The 22,067-nt window shown below is 43.7% G+C and overlaps 1 protein-coding gene across 1 annotated transcript; it reads right to left on the reverse strand.

The window, feature by feature from the left end:
- Window positions 1-18,384: 18,384 nt before the first annotated feature.
- On the reverse strand, window positions 18,385-20,624 carry LOC132344780 (cancer/testis antigen family 47 member C1-like). Its single transcript, XM_059884486.1, has 2 exons — window positions 19,682-20,624; window positions 18,385-18,691 (listed from the first exon to the last, which is right to left on the reverse strand). The coding sequence occupies exons 1-2, from the start codon at window positions 20,271-20,273 to the stop codon at window positions 18,501-18,503; spliced, it is 783 nt and encodes a 260-aa protein (XP_059740469.1). The 5' UTR covers window positions 20,274-20,624; the 3' UTR covers window positions 18,385-18,500.
- Window positions 20,625-22,067: the final 1,443 nt, after the last annotated feature.

Here is a 22,067-nt window from a genome sequence, read left to right on the forward strand (position 1 = left end):
CCCCCCCCCCACGCCCCACCCCCCATGACAGGAAAGGCAAGGGGGCGGCCCGCAGACCTGCCCACTAAGACTGAGGCTGAGCTGGCGGCGGATAGGCGCCAAACACCCTGATGGGCTGGCGATGGTAAGTGGAACTGGAAGGGTCAACCGGGGACCACTTCCTCCAGCGCCAGCTCTAAGTTCATCTGCCAGGAGGCAAGGATTGGCGTGACCGCTGACCAATGAGTGAAAAAGGCTTTCAGACTGCATGGAAGCCTTCCAGCCCCAGGTCTTACTTTGAGCCCACAGGAGTCCCTTCCTTTACATTGCACCCTTGCAAAAACAAAATGGCAATGTCCCTATAGGGCGGCACCCTGGGGTATGGGAACCTGGATGTGGTACCCAGTTGCCACCCTGTGACAGCTCAGGCCATCCGAGATATGCTCATTTTTTTTAAGTTAATAGAGGCTCGCTAAAGCCTTGAGAAAGTACATCAAAAGAAAGAGATGGAGAAATTGGAAAACACGAACTGAATTAGACAGGAGCACTGAATATGAAATAGAAAAAGTGAAACAAACTAGATAAAAGTTAAAGATCATCATATAGTCCTGTTGCTTTTAAGCATGGCTGCTCATTAGAAACATGTCTGTAGGTTTGGAGAATAAAAGTAATACCATGGCACTTTTCAAAAAATTCCAAGATAATTCTGATATGTGTCAGGATTTTAAAAAGTGATTACAGATTTTTCTATTAAATGCTAATTTTGGTGATATAGAATTCTATTACTTTTCTGTTGACCAATCATGTTACAATGGTATTAAGTGAATAATAGTTGCATACTCACTAGTATGTATAATATATATACTTTAGAAAACATATTGTTTGCCTAACTAAAAAATTTATGACATTTTGATTCCTCTTATTTGACTTAGTATGAATAGAATGATAGATTTCTAATTTTTAAAAAAGGTATACAACAAGCAACAAAGGTTTACTGTGTAGCACAGGGAGCTGTAGTTCCTTGGTCAGTCTCTTGAAATACCTATAATGGAAAATAACCTGACAAATAATATATGCGTATATGTATAACTGAATCACCTTGCTGTGCACCTGGAACATTGTGAGTCAACTACACTTCAATAAAAAGAATATATATGTATATATATGTGTATATATATATATATATATATATATATATATAAAGAAAAAAAATGAGAAAGTGTTTAGATCACATACGAGCAACTGTTTAAACCTCCTGTGAGAGACAGAAAGAGAATTTGGAGGTTTTAATGTTGTTAAAGGTACTTAGAAAAGAACATACAAGTTGACATGGATGCAGTGAGAATGGAGAGTGGAAGGAATAAAACTAGGAGCTGAAAAGGGATTCATCAGGGCTCCCCAACTCACTTCAAAATCCCAAGAAATGAAGAGAGACTTCTTTTCATGACTGGGCTAAGCACTTGCTCTGCACTAAAGTGGGATAGCCCACTCCTCCCAAATTTGTATGTTGAAACCCTTACCCACTCCACCCCACCCCCAGGTGATGGTATTTGGGAGTTAGGGCCTTTGATAGGAGACCCTGAGGATAATCACCTCTTCCCTACATAGAACTTACGTTTTATGGGTTTCACCCCTTATATCGGCCTTGCTTTGTTTTACCTAACTCATAATCAATATTTTCAGTGGGGATAGTCCATTGGGTCCCATGTTATCAAGCCCATTTCTAAGTGACAAAGACTCAATTTAACTTTATGAGCCATATGTCACAGTGCCTGTGCCTGCTACAGGATCTTTTAGGACAATGGCTGCTATGATCTGGAGCACTGAAACACCGCAATAATAAAAAGCTTAAGGCAAATAAATGTATTGGCTATCTTCAGTAGCTCCCTTAACACTATAGGGGCATCTTTTTAAAATTTAGTGGTATCTTCAAGAATTCCTCTATTTTGTGCCCCAGTATTAAGTTCAAAAAATTTTTCCTACGTGATACAGTTGAGCAGATGTTGAAATCAATTCCAAATCTATTTGTAGAAGCCTTAAGCCAATAATCACTTTTTATCTTTAAAAAGTATTACTGTGCTATTGTGGAAAATGTCACCTTTTTAAAGGGTATGCTTCACAGGCATTTAGTACATTCACAATGCTGTTCAGCCAATCTCTCTGTTGTCCCCAAATAAATTATCACTCCTAAAGGAAACCCCATGCCAGTAATCAGTCCTTCTCCATTTCCCCTCACTGTAACCAGGCTCTGATAACCACTAATCTGCTCTTGACCTCTATGGACTTACCATTTCTAGATAGTTGACAGAAATGAAATCCTACAATATGTGACCTTTTGTGTCCGGCCTCTCTCATTCCTTTTTACAGCTGAATGCTATGCCTTTGTACAGAGGGTCACTTTTGTTTATGAATGTGAAACAAGTTGAGGACAGGCTGATGCATACTCGGGATGTTTCCCATTGGGTTATGGTGAATAAGGCTGCTACAGACACGGGGATAGAACTTTTTGTTTGAATAGATACTTTCAACTCTTGGGCATATATAGCTAATAGTGGAGTTGATGAGACAACCATAGGCTTTTTAACTTTTTTTCAGGAGCTGCCGAACTGTTTTCTATAGCGACTTGTTGTCGTTCAGTCACTCAGTTGTGTCTGACTCTTTGCGACTCCATGGACTGCAGCACGCCGGGCTTCCCTGTCCTTCACCATCTCCATAAATGAGCACTAAAGTAAAGTTAATGCAATACTATCCTCTTTTTTGTCATTGGTGTTAACATTTTAAAAGTGTATTAGCACATAACAACATGCAGTGTACCTTATGGAGTGGGACAGGGCTTTGTTACCATTGTTTTAAACAAAAGGGCAGTCCAAGTAGGATTTTGTCCATGTAATGTCATTTGTAGGGCATCATATTACTTCTGATCAGTTTGTGCTATGCTGTCTTTCTCCTATGTTTCTGCTAAAATTTTGTCTTTTAAAGGCCCTACGTGACCTTCTAAGTAATCTTACTGGGGTTCACTCCAGTAGGCAAAAGGCACATACATGACTCACTTTTAGGGAATCCATATGGGACTTGGGTTTCTGCTGAGACTTCTTAGACAACACCCTTCAACTTCTTACAAGGGCTTTTTTTTTTTTAACCTTAAGGATCTCTGGGGTATTCACCCAGATCTTCCTGAGGCCTAAACAGGATGTGGTCACACCCTTGACTTCATCTTAACACCATATTTTTCCAGAAAGCTTCTGGATTTGACCTTTGCCCAGAAGCTTTTTCTGAACTTTCACATCATTTGCTATCCAGGAGAGGCTGGGGATTTTCAAAGTAGCAGGTTCTGTCTCCTGTTTTCTTAAAAGAAATCCATCCTTCAGTGAAGTTCAAATTTCAATTACTTGGCATATTTCAGTCTCTTTTTCTTTTATCTAGTTAATTTAAAAGCACAAAGCTATCTATAACTGGAATATGTTAGGAATAGTTGGGTGAAATTGAAAACAACATACTAGGAGAACTGGAGTTTCCAGGGCTGTCCTCTCTTAGGCCAGGTGTATTAGTTTTCCATTGTGAAATAGGAAAACCAAATTTCCATGTAAATAGTATAAAGATCAAACTACAGTAGCATACTAATATAATCAAGAGAGTACCATCCCATTGACTTTTCCATATTCTGATGGTTAGGAGGAAGTCACAGCTCAGCCAAGCTTAAGGGAAGGAGACATGTGAGAGTATGAATAACACAGAGGTTGAGGGTCACTTAGGGTCTGTGCACAGTACCTGGACTCCTCAAAGTTCTGTTCCAGCAAAGTGGGGAAAGCTTGGCCCCCAACACAGGCCACTTGGTCCACATTCCGGGCCCTGCACACAACCTCTTCCCCTCGCTACTCACTCTGAGCTTCATTCCTCACCTCCAGAGGCTTCACATGCTATATATGGATACTGAAGCACAGTTGTCTCCTGTTCCCCAAATACAGCCACCACCTCTTTGTTACCTCCCAGTCCTGGGAATATAACACTGGAAGTACCATCCAGCCCTCAGAAGCACAAATTCAGTGATGAGAAGCATGCAGGCTTCTTGGAGCTTGGGGTCCCTTGGGCACCAAATGCAGGGCCTCTGATACAAGACTGCTGGGGAAATACCCATAACCTCAGATATGCAGATGACACCACCCTTATGGCAGAAAGTGAAGAAGAACTAAAGAGCCTCATGATGAAAGTGAAAGAGGAGAGTGAAAAAGTTGGCTTAAAGCTCAACACTCAGAAAACTAAGATCATGGCATCTGGTCCCATCGCTTCATGGCAAACAGATGGGGAAACAGTGGAAACAGTGTGAGACTTTATTTTTCTGGGCTCCTAAATCACTGCAGATAGTGATTGCAGCCATCAAATTAAAAGACGCTTACTCCTTGGAAGGAAAGTTATGACCAACCTAGACAGCATATTAAAAACCAAAGACATTACTTTGCCAACAAAGGTCCATCTAGTCAAGGCTATGGTTTTTCCAGTAGTCATGTATGGATGTGAGCATTGGACTATAAAGAAAGCTGAGCACTAAAGAAGTGATGCTTTTGAACTGTGGTGTTAGAGAAGACTCTTGGGAGTCCCTTGGACTGCAAGGAGATCCAACCAATCCATGCTAAAGGAGATCAGTCCTGGGTGTTCACTGGAAGGACAGATGTTGAAGCTGAAACTCCAATACTTTGGCCACCTGATGCAAAGAGCTGACTCATTTGAAAAGACCCTGATGCTGGGAAGGACTGGGGGCAGGAAGAGAAAGGGCGACAGAGGATGAGATGGTTGGATGGGATCACCGATTCAATGGGCATGGGTTTGGGTGGACTCTGGGAGTTGGTGATGGACAGGGAGGCCTGGCATGCAGCGGTTCATGGGGTCGCAAAGAGTTGGACACGCCTGAGCGACTGAACTGATACGTGAAACAAGTTTGGAGGCAGGCAGGTGGGTTCTCAGTGTGCACATCCCCTCGACTGCCCTTGGCTGTTTGCAGAGAGAGAAGGCTGGAAGCGGGTAGGAGTGGAACCTCTAAAGCATGGGGCCTATTACAAGCCCCTCTAACCTGGATCTCAGAGTAGTGCTGTGATCAACAACCGGTTCAGCACAGGCACTGTGACAACCAGCCTCTACGAATGCCCCAAAGATCCTTGCCTCCTGGTGTTCATGTTCTAGTGTAGAGCCTTACCTCATTTAATAAAGATGACCAAAAGACCCTGATGCTGGGAAAGATTGAGGGCAGGAGGAGAAGAGGGTGACAGAGGATGAGATGGTTGGATGGCATGACAGACTCAGTGGATATGAGTGTGAACAAACTCCATGAGATAGTGAAGGACAAGGAAGCCTGATGTGCTGCAGTCCATGGGGACGTAGAGTCAGACACGATTTAGCAACTGAACAACAAAGTGAACAGCCTTTTGTTGCACAGCAATGGAAAAGTAAAATACATGTTGGCACTGAGAGTACGGGTTCATGGTAAACAACAACAACAAAGAAAGGACTTTGAGAGAGTATTCAGTTCAGTTCAGTTTCTCAGTTGTGTCCGAATCTTTGCGACCCCGTGAACTGCAGCACACGAGGCCTCCCTGTCCATCACCAACTCCTGGAGTTCACTCAAGCAAACGTCCATCGAGTCGGTGATGCCATCCAGCCATCTCATCCTTTGTCGTCCCCTTCTCCTCCTGCCCCCAATCCATCCCAGCATCAAAGCTTTTCCAATGAGTCAACTCCTCCCACGAGGTGGCCAAAGTATCGGAGTTTAAGCTTTACCATCAGTCCTTCCAAAGAACACCCAGGACTGATCTCCTTTAGCATGGACTGTTTGGATCTCCTTGCAGTCCAAGGGACTCCCAAGAGTCTTCTCCACAGTTCAAAAGCATCAATTCTTCGGCGCTCAGCTTTCTTCACAGTCCAACTCTCACATCCATACATGACCACTGGAAAAAAGCATAGACTTGACTAGATGGACCTTTGTTGGCAAAGTAATGTCCTTGCTTTTGAATATGCTATCTAGGTGCATCATAACTTTCCTTCCAAGGAGTAAGCGTCTTTTAATTTCATGGCTGCAATCACCATCTGCAGTGATTTTGGAGCATTAGCGATGGTCAAAGGTGCTTTGAAGAGAACCTTATCAGAAGCCCGGTTGAGGGCAATTGTGGAGGCTGCCAGTGAGTTGTAAGGGAAATAGGGAAAGTGCTATGGAAACTGGAGGAAAGGATCCCTTTTTATATTTTAGCAGAAAGGAAGATAGGAGAAAGCACAGCACAAACCAATCAGAAACAACATGAGGCCCTTCAAATGACATTACGTGGATAAATTTCTACTTGGACTGCCCTTTTGTATTTTTTTAAATTTATTTTATTGAAGTATAGTTGATTTACAATGTTGTGCTAATTTCTGCTGTACAGCAGAGTGATTCAGTTATACATGCACATATATAGTTTTTCATATCCTTTTTCCATTATGGCTTACTCTAGGATATCGAATACAGTTCCCTGTCCTATACAGTAGGACTTTGTTGTTTATCCATTCTATATATAATAGTTTGCATCTGCTAACCCCAAACTCCCAATCCATCCCTCCCCCCACACTGCTCCCACTTGGCAATCACAAGTCTGTTCTCTAGGTTTGTGAGTCTGTTTCTGTTTCACAGGTAAGTTTACGCATGTCATGTTTTAGATTCCACATATAAGTGCTACCATATGGCATTTGTCTTTCTCTTTCTGACTTACTTTACTTAGTATGGTAATCTCTAGGCCCATCGATGTTACTCCATGTTGCTGCAAATGGCATTATTTCATTCTGAGTAATGTATCACATCTTCTTTATCCATTCATCTGTTGATGGACATTCAGGCTTTTTCCACGTCTTGGCTATTGTGAATAGTGTGGCTATTGTTCATGTATTTTTACTGTAAGGTGTCTCAATTTCTCTCTGAATGTACACAAGGGATGAATTATAAATCAATGAAAATAAATTTTTTAATGTAGTTTGTCAGCTATCTAATGGAGTCAGACTTTTACTACAAAAGTCTGGGAGTGAGGACACAAGATTTCTAGTCTCAAAGGTATTATTATTATTTAATTGGTTACATTCTCTTTGCTTTATTTATAAAGTGGTATTTGCACTGGCTGTGGGACTCGTGCATTTTAACTTCTTAGGGATAATAGTAACACTATGAAAATTAAATTAAAATGCTAAGACTAAGAGCAAACACTTACATGACACTTAAGTGCCATGTGCTCTTCTGAGTGCTTTATATGTATTAACTCATTTAATGAAATTAAATACTGAGTGGGGGAGACAAAGCCCTGTGCCACTCCGTACGGAATACTGCATGTTACTATGTGGTAATGCACTTTTAAAATGTTAACACGGATGACAGAAAAGAGGATGGCGTTGCATTAACTTTATTTTAGTGCTCATGTATGGAGCACCTACTAAGAAGAAAACACAGTAGTATTGATAGGTGCTTTGGGAGAGACAGAGAGAAATAAATCCCTTTAAGATCCCAATCATTCAGAAGCTCGTATCCTAGGGGTTGGGAGATGGAAGCAGACACAAATATGTAAAAATGTGAAAATATATTAGGATATGAGACATGCTACCATAGAATATGAAAGAGGCGGAGGGGGTGGTACCAATGAGACCTAGAGAGCACCTACACTGCCTTACCAAAACATGCCTAAAGGAAATCCTCTACCGTCAACCCCCTGGCCTTTCTCCTTCTCTGATCCTGTATTCTGGTCAATTACAACTTCATCCCCCTGTCACCCCCCTTAAATAGCTTCCATTTCTTAGGCCCATTTTCTTTTTTCCGTCTTTTTGGTGGGGGAAGGTCAGGAACTATTTCAGACCTACATAATGGTATAAAGAATACTGCATCCGTGTACCCATCACCCAACTTCAGAAATTTTACACTACAGATACAGCTGAAGCCCGGTACGTACCTGTGTCCTCCAGAAAGATATGCCCACGTCCAGGTCCCTGGTACCTGTGAATGTGACCTTATTTGGAAATAGGGTCTTTGCAGTTGTAATTACATCAGGATCTAATTTAATGGAGTCACCCTGGATTTGGGATGGGCCCTAAATGGACTGGGTGGTATCCTTATGACAGAAAGAGTGCGATTTGAGATACACAGACACAGGGAAGAAGGTCATGTGAAGACAGGAGTTATTTTGCCACAAGCCAAGAAGTGTCAGAAGCCACCACAAACTGGGGGTGGCAAGGAGGATTCTCCCCCAGAGCCCCTTGCTTTCAGACTTCTGACCTCTAGAACTAATGCGAGAATAAACTTTATGTTGTTTTAAGCCACGTACTTTGTGGTAATTTGTTACGGGAGCCTTAGGAAAGTATGAGCAACCCTTCCCAGTTGAATTCTCCTCTCTCCCTCTCCACTATCCTAAGCAAGGTGTTTATCATCCTCATGCATGCCTTTCTACAAGTTACATATGCACGCATTCCTTCCATGCATACCTTTTACTACACAGATGTATCTATAATCAGTGATGGTTTTGCATGTTTTTAAACCTCATATTCATGATATCATAATGGTTCTATCCTTCTGAACCTAGTTTGTTCCCTCATACATTTTTTTCTTCACTGCCACCATCCAATCCCTGCCCTGCCAGGAGGTTTTTCTGTATCTCAGGGCCTTGAGAATTCTAGTCTCGTCCCCATTCCTTTACTGTCAGCCTTTACTGTCCCATTCAGCTTATCTGTGTATCAAGTCACTCAACAAACGGTGGTCTTACCACAGGAGAAACTCAGTCCCTCACAACACCCATCCCCTGCCCCATGCCCATCATTGCTCTTAGACGGTGATGCTCAAACTTTGAGATGCCTCAGAGTCACCTGGAGGACATGTAAAGCCTGATAGCTGGGCCACCTTCAGAATAATGATCCATTAAATCTAGAGTGGGGCCTGAGAGGTTGTGCTTCTAACAAGTTCCCAGGTGCTGCTGATGCAGCTGGTCTGTGGCAGCTCAGTAGCTCCATCTGGTCTCCAGATAAGCTTGGTCACCCCCTGGTTCCTCTCACTAAAATGAAGTAGGGGCTAGACCTCCGTCTCTCTCTTTACATAAATTGTTTGTCAATTGATATATTAATTAACCTGTGGCTGCAATACAGGGCTTCCTGATAACTTGGTTGGTAAAGAATCCACCTGCAATGCAAGAACTTAAAAAAATGGTTTCAATGACAGTAAAGTGGACCCAAACAAAAAGATACAAGATTTGCATCAGTGTTACACATCTAAAAAATCTGCGGCTTATCCATGGCTAGCAAATTTTTATTTTTAACATGAACAAACGCAGTCAAATATATCTGACAAACGTAAGAAAAAAAGTCAGATGTCAGTGGATAAGACATTTCACATGATGAAATCTGGAACAAAACCAATGTTGATAAAATTCCCACTGGCTACTGAGAAGCCGAAAATCTCAAATTCATGTGGGACACGTCCACTGTTTCTTCCTCCATCATGTCTTTCTATGCTTGACAGCTGTGGGATGAAGTAAGAGTCAATTAACAATTGTAAACCAGGGGGCAGTCCCAAGATAGCAGAGGAATAGGATGGGGAGACCACTTACTTCCCCCACAAATTCATCAAAAGATCATTTGAATGCTGAGCAACTTCCACAAAACAACTTCTGAATGCTGGCGGAGGATACCAAGCACCCAGAAAGGCAGCCTAATCTCTTTGAAAGGAGGTAGGACAAAATATAAAAGACAAAAACTGAGACAAAGGATTTAGGGACAGAGACCCATCCTGGGGAGGGAGTTAGGAAAGAGGAGAAGTCTCCACACAGTAGGAAACCCTCGCACAGGAGTGTCTGAGGGGAGTTCTGGAATCTCAGAAGGCAACATAACCAGGAGGAAAAAAAAAAAAAAAACAACACAGAATACACACCTAAGCACAACTGCCAGTGGAGAAGTGGCCCAGACACTCGGGTCCACCACCAGTGAGTGGGGGCTGGGCAGGGAGGCGCAGCCTGCATAACTAGTCCTTAGGGTAAGGACCGGGCCTGAATGCCCTGAGGACAGTCTGAGGGAGCTAATGTGAGACAGCAACCCAAACCGTGGGATCGCCAGAGAGACACACAAAAGAGACCTTTCTCACGAAAGGCTCTATCAGCACCCCTGGCACGCTCACAGAACAAAGGATTGAGCAAATACCAAAGGAGAGCAAGCCAGCTGCCACATAGGGCCCTCCCTCCCCGGAGGCAGAGAGGCAGGCGAGAGACAGCCAGAGCCAGAAGGCAAGGGGCTGCTGCAATCTCGGCCCCAGAGATGACATCTTCCACCAAACTGTGAGCAGGCTCCCAGTTGCTAACCTCGTCTTCTTGGGATCCTAGATGGTTGACATCTGCCAGGAGTGTCACAGCCTGGGATCAGCTCCCCAGAGGAGACATACGGCGCACCTGGAACTGCGCTCTTGTGGAAACTGAGTGGCGGGGACCAGGCAGGTGAGTTAGACGCATGGCCCACCGAGCACCCGGTCGCCTGAGCTGCTCGGACCTGGGAGGGGCACAAAACGCACAGCCTATTCCGGGTCTGTGCCCTTGTGGAGCACCTGAGAACCTGAGCGGCTCAGACCTGGGAAGTGCACGAAACGCAGGGCCCACTTGGCACAGTGCCCTTGCAGAGCACCCTGGAGACTGATCAGTCTAGACCCGGGAAGCACATGCTGCCTTGGACTGTGGCAAACCCAGTGTGGTCCATCCACTGCGAGCACTCCCCACACACGCCAGCGGTGTTTGTTTGCAGTGTCCCTCCCTCTCCACAACACAACTGAACAAGTGAGCCTAAGTAAGTGGCCACCTTCGCCCCCTTGTGTCAGGGCAGAAATTAAGACACTGAAGAGACTTGCAGAGGAAGCCAAAATAAACAAAGAAAGGGGGACCGCTTTGGAAGTAACAGGTTACAACAGATTGAAAGCCTGCATTTAATACTGGAGACATCTGAGGGGCGCCTATAGACCTTGAGAACAAGTACAAGCCAGAACAAGGGATGATCTGACACTGAACAGACCCCACAATGCCCAGAGAAATTCCTAGATATATTTTTACTGTTATCACTTTTTAATTTTTTGTTAATTTAGTTTCTATCACTCCTTTAACTTTCATTTTTATAGCCTACTATTACGTTTCCCACAAAACCCCTATTTTTATTTAGAAAACAAATTCCATAGTTTTTTGATTACTGTGATTGTTTGTATTTTTTATATTTTATTTTTGAGAGTCTAACCTCTCTCCCGGGTTTATAATCTTTGCTTTTTGATATTTGTTATCAATTTTGTACCTCTAAGAATCTAGTCTTCAGTATCCATTTTCACTTAAAGATCTGATTACTGGCTTGACTGCTCTCTCCCTTTCCTCCTCCAGGTCACCTCTATCGCCTTCCTCCCTCTTCTCTTCTGTATATAACTCTGTGAATCTCTCTGGGTGTCCCAGGCTGTGGAGAGCACTTAGGGATTAGATTAATGGCTAGTTTGTTCTCTCCCCTTTTGACTCTCCCCTTTCTCCTCCTGGTCACCTCTATCTCCCTCCTCCCTCTTCTCTTCTCTATATAACTCTGTGAATCTCTCTGGGTGTTTCTGGCTGTGGAGAACTGTTTCATCAGTAAACCTAGGGGTTTTATCGTCTATGCTGTGTGGATGGAGAAGTCTTGAGGCTACTGAAAGACAGGGACCGAAAGCCAGAGGCAGGAGGCTTAACTCCAAAACTTTAGAACATCAGAGAACGCCTGTCTCCAGAGAACATTAATAGACAAGAGCTCACCCCAATGTCTCCACACCTACACTGAAACCAAGCTCCACCCAAGACCTAACAAGATCCAGTGCAAGACACACCACAATAATTCTCCAGCAAAACAGGAACCCAACCTTGAACATTAAAATACGGGCTGCCCAAAGCCATGCTAAACCCATAGACACCCCAAAACTCACTACTGGACACTTCACTGCACTCCAGAGAGAAGACATCCAGTTCCACCCACCAGAACACAGGCACAAGCTCCCCCCAACCAGGAAACCTTGACAAGCCGTTAGTCCAACCCCACCCACAGGGAGAAGACTCCACAATTAAGAGGAACCACAAACTTCCAGCCTGCAGAAAGGGCACCCCAAACACAGCAATCTAAACAAAATGAAAAGGCAGAGAAATATTCAGCAGGTGAGGGAACATTCTAAAAACCCACCAAACCAAACAAAAGAGGAGATACCTGAAAAGGTATTCAGAATAAGGACAGTAAAGATGATCCAAAATCTTGAAAACAAAATGGAGCTACGGATAAATAGACTAGAGGCAATGATCGAGAAAATGCAAGAAATGTTTAACTAAGGACCTAGAAGAAATAAAGAAGAATCAACCAGTAATAAATAATGCAGTAATTGAGATCAAAAGCACTCTGGAGGGAACCAACAGTAGAATAACTGAGGCAGAAGAGAGGATAGGGGAGGTGGAAGACAGAATGGTGGAAATAAATGAAGCACAGAGGAAACAGGAAAATAAACAAATTAAAAGAAATGAGAAGAATCTCAGAGACCTCTGGGACAAAGTTAAATGCCCCAACATTCGAATCATAGGTGTCCCATAAGAAGAAGACAAAAAGAAAGTGTGTGAGAAAATACTTGAGGAGATACTAGTCAAAAACTTCCCTAATGTGGGGAAGGAAACAGCCACCCACGTCCAAGAAACCCAGAGCGTCCCAAACGGGATAAACCCAAGGCAAAACACCCCGAGACACAAATTAATCAAACTAACGAAGATCAAACATTAAAAGCAGCAAGAGAAAAGCAACAAAAAACACACAAGGGGATCCCCATAAGGATAACAGCTGATCTTTCAATAGAAACTCTCCAGGCCAGAAAGGGATGGCAGGATATACTTAAAGTGATGAAAGAGAAAACTTACAACCAAGATTACTCTACCCAGCAAGGATCTCATTAAGATATTAAGGAGAAATCAAAAGCTTTACAGACAAGCAAAAGCTGAGAGAATTCAGCACCACCAAACCAGCTCTTCAACAAATACTAAAGGATCTTCTCTAGACAGGAAACACAGTAAATGTTTATAAAAACGAACCACCCCCCCCACACAAAATGTAAATGGCAACAGGATCATACTTATCAATAATTTCCTTAACTATAAATGGGTTAAATGGTCCAACCCAAAGACAAAGACTGGTCAACTGGATTAAAAAAACACCACCCCTATATATGGTGTCTACAAGAGACTCACCTCAAACGTAGGGACACGTACAGACTGAAACTGAAGGGCTGGAAAAAGATATTTCATGTACATGGGGACCAAAAGAAAGCAGGAGAGCAATCCTCATATCAGATAAAACAGAATGTGAAATAAAGACCATGATAAGAGACAAAGAAGGACACTACATAATGATCAAAGGATCAATCCAAAAAGAAGATATAACAATTATAAATATATATGCACCCAACACAGGAGCACCTCAATACGGAAGACAAATGCTAACACGTATGAAATGGGAAATGAAGAGAAACACAATAATAGTGGGGGACTTTAATACCCCCCCACACTTATGGATAGATCAACCAAACAAAATTAGCAAGGAAACACAAGTGCTAAATGATACAATGGACCAGTAAGAGCTAATTGATATCTATAGGGCATGTCACCCAAAAACAATGGAATTCACCTTTTTCTCAAGTGTACATGGAACATTCTCCAGGATAGATCACATTCGGGGCCATAAATACAGCCTTGGCAAAATTAAAAAAAAAAAAATTGAAATCATTTGAACCATCTTTTCTGACCACCAGTCAGTAAGATTAGTTGTCAAGTACAAGAAAAAAAAAAAAAAAAAGAAAACTATTAAAAATACAAACATATGGAGGCTGGACAACACGCTTCTGAATAACCAATAGATCATGGAAGAATTCAAAAAGGAAATGAAAATCTGCATAGAAAACAAGTGAAAATGAAAACACGACAAGCCAAGACCTATGGGATTCAGTAAACGCAGTACTAAGAGGGAGATTCATAGCAATACAAGCCTACCTCAAGAATCTAGAGAGACATCAAATAAAGAACCTAACTTTACATCTAACGCTAGTAGAAAAAGAGGAAAAGAACCACCCCAAAGTTAGTCGAAAGAAAGACATCATAAAGCTGAGAGCAGAAATAACTGAAAAAGAAACAAAGGAGACTGTAGCAGAAATCAACAAAACTAAAAGCTGGTTCTTTGAGAAGATAAATAAAGTAGACAAACCATTGGCCATCTCACAGGAAAAACTGGGAGAAGAATCAAATCAATAAACTTAAAAACGAAAATGGAGAAATCACAGAAGACAACACAGAAATACAAAAGGTCCTAAGAGACTACTATGAGCATTATATGCCAATAAAATGGACAACTTGGAAGAAATAGACAAATTCTCAGAAAAGTATAACTTTGCAAAACTGAACCAGGAAGAAATAGAAAATCTTAACAGGCCCATCACAAGCACAGAAATTGAAGCTGTAATAAAAAAACCTTCCAACAAACTAAAGCCCAGGACCAGGTGGCTTCACAGGTGAATTCTACCAAAAACTTAGAGAAGAGCTAACACCTATCCTACTCAAACTCTTCCAGAAAATTGCAGAGGCGGGTAAAGTGCCAAACTCATTCTATGAGGCCACCATCACCCTCATACCCAAACCAGACAAAGATGCCACAAAGAAAGAAAACCACAGGACACTTTATCACTGATGAACAGAGACGCAAAAATCCTCAACAAAATTCTAGCAAACCAAATCCAACAACATATTAAAAAGATCACACATCATGACCAAGTGGGCTTTATCCCAGGGATGCAAGGATTCTTCAGTATTCACAAATCAATCAATGGGATACACCATATGAACAAACTGAATGATAAAAAACATATGGTCATCTCAACAGATGCAGAGAAAGCCTTTGACAAAATTCAGCACCCATTTATGATAAAAACTCTCCAGAAAGCAGGCATAGAAGGAACATACCTCAACATAATAAAGCCATTCCTCCAAAATCAGGAACAAGACAAGGGTGCCCACTCTCACCACTACTATTCAACATGGTTTAGGAAGTCCTAGGCACAGCAATTGGAGAAGAAAAATAAATAAAAGGAATCAGATTGGAAAAGAAGTAAAACCCTCACTGTTTGCAGATGACATGATCCTCTACGTAGAAAACCCTAAAGACATCACCAGAAAGTTACTAGAGCTAATCCATGAATATAGTAAAGTTGCAGGATATAAAATTAACACGTGTACCCCAATGTTCATCGCAGCACTGTTTATAATAGCCAGGACATGGAAGCAACCTAGATGTCCGTCAGCAGATGAATGGATAAGAAAGCTGTGGTACATATACACAATGGAGTATTACTCAGCCATTAAAAAGAATACATTTGAATCAGTTCTAATGAGGTGGATGAAACTGGAGCCTATTATACAGAGTGAAGTAAGCCAGAAGGAAAAAAAAAAAAATTAACACGCAGAAATCCCTTGCATTCCTATACACTAACAATGAGAAAACAGAAAGAGAACTAAGGAAACAATCCCATTCACCACTGCAATGAAAAGAATAAAATACTTAGGAAGAAATTTACCTAAAGAAACAAAAGACTTATATATGGAAAACTATAAAACACTGATGAAAGAAATCAAAGATGACACAAATAGATGGAGAAATATACCATGTTTGTGGATTGGAAGAGTCAATATAGTGAAAATGAGTACACTACCCAAAGCAATCCCTGTCAAGCTACCAACGGGATTTTTCCCAGAACTAGAACAAATAATTTCACAATTTGTATGGAAACACAAAAAACCTCAAATAGCCAAAGCAATCCTGAGAGAGAAGAATGGAACGGGAGGAATCAACCGGCTTGACTTCAGACGACAATACAAAGCTACAGTCATCAAGACATTATGGTACTGGCACAAAGACAGAAATATAGATCAATGGAACAAAATAGAAAGCCCAGAGATAAGCCCACACACCTATGCATAACTTATCATTGAGAAAGGGGGCAAAAATATACAATGGAGAAAAGACAATCTCTTTAACAAGTGGTGCTGGGAAAACTGGTCAACCACCTGTAAAAGAATGAAACTAGAACACTTTTTAACACCATACACAAAAATAAACTCAAAATGGATTAAAGATCTAAACGTAAGACCAGAAACTATCAAACTCTTAGAGGAAAACATAGGCAGAACACTCTCTGACATAAATCACAGCAAGATCCTCTATGACCCTCCTCCCAGAGTAATGGAAATAAAAGCAAAAATAAGCAAATGGGACATAATTAAACATAAAAGCTTTTGCACAACGAAGGACACTATAAGCAGGGTGAAAAGGGAGCCTTCAGAATGGGAGAAAATAATAGCAAATGAAGCAAGTGACAAAGAATTAGTGTCCAAAATATACAAGCAGCTCATGCAGCTCAATTCCAGAAAAATAAACGACCCAATCAAAAAATGGGCCAAAGAACTAAACAGACATTTCTCCAAAGAAAACATACAGATGGCTAACAAACACATGAAAAGATGCTCAACATCACTTATTATCAGAGAAATGCAAATCAAAACCACAATGAGGTACCATCTCACGCTAGTCAGAATGGCTGCCATCAAAAAGTCTACAAACAATAAATGCTGGAGAGACTGTGGAAAAAAAGGGCACCCTCTTACACTGTTGGTGGGAATGCAAACTAGTACAGCCACTATGGGGAATAGTGTGCAGATTCCTTAACAAAAACAAAACAAAAAAAAAAACAAAAAAAAACCCTGGAAATAGAACTGCCATACAGCCCAGCAATCCCACTGCTGGGTATACACACCAAGGAAACCAGAGTCAAAAGAGACACATGTACCTCAATGTTCACTGCAACACTGTTTACAATAGCTAGGACATGGAAGCAACCTAGATGTCCATCAGCAGACGAATGGATTAGGCAGTTGTGGTACATATACACGACAGACTACTACTCAGCTACAAAAATAAAGAATGCATTTCAGTCAGTTCTAATGAGGGGGGTGAAACTGGAGCCTATTATACACAGTGAAGTAAGTCAGAAAGAGAAACACCAAATACAGTATATTAACGCATATATACGGAATTTAGAAAGACGGTAACAGCAACCCTATATGCAAGACAGCAAAGAGACACCAATGTAAAGAACAGACTTTTGGACTCTGTGGGAGAACGCGAGGGTGGGACGATATGAGAGAATAGCATTGAAACATGTATATTCCTCTATGTAAAATAGATGACCAGTGCAAGTTTGATGCATGAAGCAGGGAACCCGAAGTGGGTGCTCTGGGACAACTCAAAGGGATGGGGTAGGGAGGGAGGTGGGAGCGGGGTCAAGATGGTGGGACACATGTACACCCATGGCTGATTCATGTTGATGTATGGCAAAAACCACCACAATATTGTAAAGTAACTGGCCTCCAATTAAAATATATAAATTAATTTAAAAAATTGTAAACCAGTAAAAGGCAACAGTGACTTTCTAAATCTAAGAAAACAGTCAGTCCTACATATGCCTGCTAAGTCAAAAGAGAAATTACCACATTTACCTCTCTCAACACAGACCTTGACATATGTCACCAATCACTCATCCCTCATACCAACGTCCTCTCCCACTCACCAAACACCAAAATGCCTGCTTTGTTGGTGGTGGTTTTTCTTGAGAGAGACTTTTATCTAATAAGTCTTTCCACCTTATAAGCCTGTGCTCTCTCCATCAATCACACTCTTAAACTCCCAGACTCTCAGTTTGCACATCCATAAAAGGAAGAGAAGAAAGACAGGAAAAAGCAAAGCAAGAAAGAGAGGAAGGGATAGGTCAGATATAAGTTGACTTAATGACCAATTCGGTGATGGACAGGGAGGCCTGGCGTGCTGCGATTCATGGGGTCGCAAAGAGTCGGACACGACTGAGCGACTGAACTGAACTGAACTGAATGACCAATTCAGCAGTGAACAACAATCTCACCATGACTAATTTGCTTTTCTTCTGACTGTCCCATGAACTAGAAAAACTTACAACTGAACAAATAGGGATTAGTCATTAAATGTGCTCCCACTTGAAAATTTTTCACTGACTACATCTTTCTCAATAGTCACAACCTCAAAGGCATTTGCTTTCTCCCGGTTAGGACAAAAGACCGTATGTCTGTAGCTCAGTGCTGAAGGCCCAGCTAGTGTACATTCCAGTCAGCTTTAGTCGCTTGTTCTGGTTAACTGCGTTCCAGACAAACAGTGGTCTCTGCTACCAGGTCTGAAAAATTTCCCACGTGGGGAAGCCTTACAGCTACAGCTCAAAGGACCTGTAGCTGTGAATGAAGTACATTTCAGAACATGCTGTGTTCTATATTATCTAGCACACAAAGTATTATTAACATTAAGCTGTTTTGAAACTAGACTTTAACCAAGTTTTAATTATTATTTACTTTGGGGAGAACATTTAAAAATGTATGTCAGGAATGGTGGCTGGGTGATACTCAGAGCTGCACACAGATACCTGGGTTCTCCCGGGCTGTCTCTGCTGGGTCCAGGTCCTTTCCAGGTCCTTCTGGTTTTTTATCGCTGTCCTCCTCCTCACCTTCAGCTTCTTGGACCTCCTCATCAGACTCTTCATATTGATAATCACTCGCTTCTTTTGTGAAGTATAATACAGACTTTGGGACCGGAACTTCACGGAAAAAAATAACCCAATTTATACTCAGTAGCCACATCCAGTACTCTACCCCCAGGGAGGAGAGAAGTAGGTGAAGAAAGAATAGCTGGGCACCTTCCTAGAGGTTGGTGCGACACCTTCAGGGCCCTCACATTTCTGCAGCTTCAGGGTTTTCAGGGTGAGGTCTTTACCATCTTTCCAGTAGATCTCACACCCTGTGCTGCTGATTATTTCTGGCCCTTTGGAGAAGAAGGGATCAGAATCATCTAGGTCTGACCGCATTTGGTATGTTTCTCTCAGAACTTGGTTGAAAAAGTATTCCTTTCACTTAAAAAGAAATTCTACTGTGACGCTCATTGGTTCCCAGAGCCCTGAGAATTTTATTTTACATCTTTCAGGTGCTCCAGTACAAGTGCATCATTTTCCCGGATCATGCTACCGAGAATCTTTAGGTTTTTAAATGCCCTCAAGCAAAAGCGAGGGATGCCCTTTGTTTCTCCTTCCCTTCAGGCTCTCCATCTCTTCCCAGGCTCCTTCTGGAACAGGTACTGGCCACTAACATTCACGTTCTGTGGGCTCATGAATTGCATTGATGATGTCAGCTCTCTTATCAAACAGAGGCTGGCAGAAGGAAGCATACTTTTTCTCAAGACCGTAAAGGTCTTTATAGAATTGGGCTTCCACTTGTGCAAATTATGCCTGGAGGTTTTTGAGAGCTTTGACCCGCTGCTTAACCGCTAGAGGCCAGTGCTGAGTGCAGCCTGCCTTTGAGCCCAATGCCCCCACAGGGTCCGCAAGGGCCTGAGGGCCTGGCCGCCACTTGCTCACCTGGGCCCTGCCAGGACCACAGGCCCCAGCCTCCCAGGACTCAGAGGCAACAGCCAGGCCGCCACCCTCCCAGAGCTCAGCCTCCACTGCATATTCCTCTGACTTCTGGGATGCAGACCCCTGGACCCTGGGACCCTGAAGCTCCCAGGGTGGGGGCGCCCTCTCCTTGGTACTCACCCTGTGAGGCCTCGCCTCCCTCTGCCAGGTCTTCCTGCTCCTGCGGAGGTGCGGGACCCTCTCCAGGGCCGGAGGGAGGCTGGGAGCTGTGCATGACCATCGGGCAGGGGCCAGGGGGCCAGACCAGGACATGGTCATCGTAGGAGAAACTGTGTAGAAGGGAGTGGACCAGACCCCAGAACACAGGCCCAAACTGCTCCAAGGGGTCCCTGTGGCCTGCAACCACTGCTGCGCCTTCCTGCTCACTCTCATCATTCTCTACTGTCTCCTCCTCCTCGATCTCTTCCAACAGGTGCTCCTCCTCCTCCAGGTGCTCCTCCTCCTCCAGGGCCTCCAGCTCGAAATCAGACTCCTCCTCCTCCTCTAACGGCTCTATAGCCCACTCTTCCATTGTGGCCTGTGGCCCACCGTGCCCCCTGCGAAGGCCTCCTGACACGCTCAGGGAGGGCAGAAGGGCCGCGGCCTCCTCGACCCCATCCGTCCCCTCCCAAGCCGGTGCCGGGACCCCAAGGGGACTGGGGTCACAGCCCGCCCTGCCAACAGCCCTGTCCAGGCCACCTGGCATCCAGTCGTGCTCCTCTGTGGCAGACATGGCAGGAGAGACTGTGCCAGACGGCGATGGACCTGCAGTGATGTCCACGGGGAAGATGGCAGCCGCCGAGCTGAGAATCGTGGAGGAGACGCTGTTGGCAGCGCGGACTGCAGAGTTGGGGTGTGGGCAGCAGAGATGTCAGCTGCACAGGGAACAGGAGTCTGTGAAGTTGCTGGTGTGGGCCCCACGACAGGAATGGCAAGGGGGTGGCCGGCAGACTGGCCCACCACGACCGAGGCTGAGATGGCGGTGTACAGGCAGGAAAGAACCTGAAGGGCTGGCGACGGTAGGTGGAGCTTAAAGGTCAACCGGGGACCACTTCCTCCAGCGCCAGCTCTAAGCTCATTTGCCAGGAGTCAAGGATTGGCATGATCGCCATCCAGTGAGTGGTCAAGGCCCTCAGCTTCCCTGGAGGCCTGACAGGCCCAGGTCACACTTTAAGCCCCCAGGAGTCCCTTCCCTTTCATTCCATCATTGCAAAAGCAAAACTACAGTGTCCGTATGGGGCGGGGGGGGGGGGGGGGGGGTGGTGCCCTGGTGTATGGGAACCTGGATGTGGTGCCCAGATGCCACGCTGGCACAACTCACACCAGCAGGGATACACTTTTTAAAAAAAGAAAGAAAAAGCAAAGGTGTATAGATCAAATATCAGCAACTGATTAAAACCTCCTGTGAGAGACAGAAAGAGAATGTGGTGGTTTTAATGTTGCTAAAGCTACTTAGTAAGAGCATACAAAGTTGATATGGATGCTGATGAGAATGGAGAGTGGAAGAAGCAGTAAAAATTGGACTGAACCCTGTTTCATCAGGGCTCCCTAACTCACTTCAAGGCTCCATGACATGAAGAGAGAGTGAACTTCTTTCAAGACTGCACTAAGCACCTGCTCTGCTCTGCACTAACAGTTATAACACACTCCCTCCCAAAATTCATATTCTGAATTGCCTTAGCCACCTCACACCCCAAGATGGGGGAGTAGAAGGATATGTGCTCATCTCCTCCTTGGAGAGCACCAGAATTGCAACTACCTGTTGAACACATCGACAGGAGGATGCTGGAACCTACCAAAAAGAGACACCCCAACGTCCAAAGACAAAGAGAAGCTACAATGAGATGGTAGGAAGGGTGCAATCACGATAAAATCAAATCCCGTACCACCCATTGGGCAACCCACAAACTGGAGAACAACGATACTCAAGGAAGTTCTCTCACTGTTGTGAAGGTTCTGAGCCCCACATCAGGCTTCCCACTGGGAAATTTGATAAGGGGCTGGGAATCCCCAGGGTATCTGACCTTGAAGGCCACCGGGCTTTGATTATAGTACTTCCACAGGACTGAGGGAAAGAGAGACTCCACTCTTGGAGGGCACAAACACAATCTCACATGCACCACGACCCAAGGGAAAAGGAGCAGTGACCCCAGAGGAGACTGATAACAAACTACCTGCTACTGTTGGAGGGTCACCTGTGGAGGCCTGAGTCGGCAAGGGCTCATGGCAGGCAGACGGGACACTGGCAGCAGCAGTCCTGGAAGGTCCCCCTTGATGTAAGTCCAATTGGACTTGCCATTAACCTTACCACAGAGCCCATAGATCCCAGCCCTGGATGCCTCAGGCCAAAACACTAACAAGAAAGGGAGTACAAGCCACCCATTTGCAGACAATTGAATTAAAGATTTACTGACCAAGGCCTTGCCCACCAAAACAAGACCCAGTTTTCCCCACCCTGTCCTTCCCATCAGAAAGCTTACAGAAGCCTCTTAGCCTCATCCACCAGAGGGCAATGCCGAAGAAGCAA

This window comes from Bos taurus, unplaced genomic scaffold, assembly GCF_002263795.3.
Source record: "Bos taurus isolate L1 Dominette 01449 registration number 42190680 breed Hereford unplaced genomic scaffold, ARS-UCD2.0 Leftover_ScbfJmS_434, whole genome shotgun sequence".
NCBI classification, from domain to species: Eukaryota; Metazoa; Chordata; class Mammalia; order Artiodactyla; family Bovidae; genus Bos; species Bos taurus.

Bases quoted from the DNA above. Each gene is read 5' to 3' on its own strand.
- LOC132344780 (XM_059884486.1), bottom strand. From the start codon at position 20,273: ATGTCTGCCACAGAGGAGCACGACTGGATGCCAGGTGGCCTGGACAGG. The intron at 18,692-19,681 runs GTGAGTACCAAG...TTTTCCGTGAAG, and splicing joins GGGAGGCGAGGCCTCACAGG to TTCCGGTCCCAAAGTCTGTA.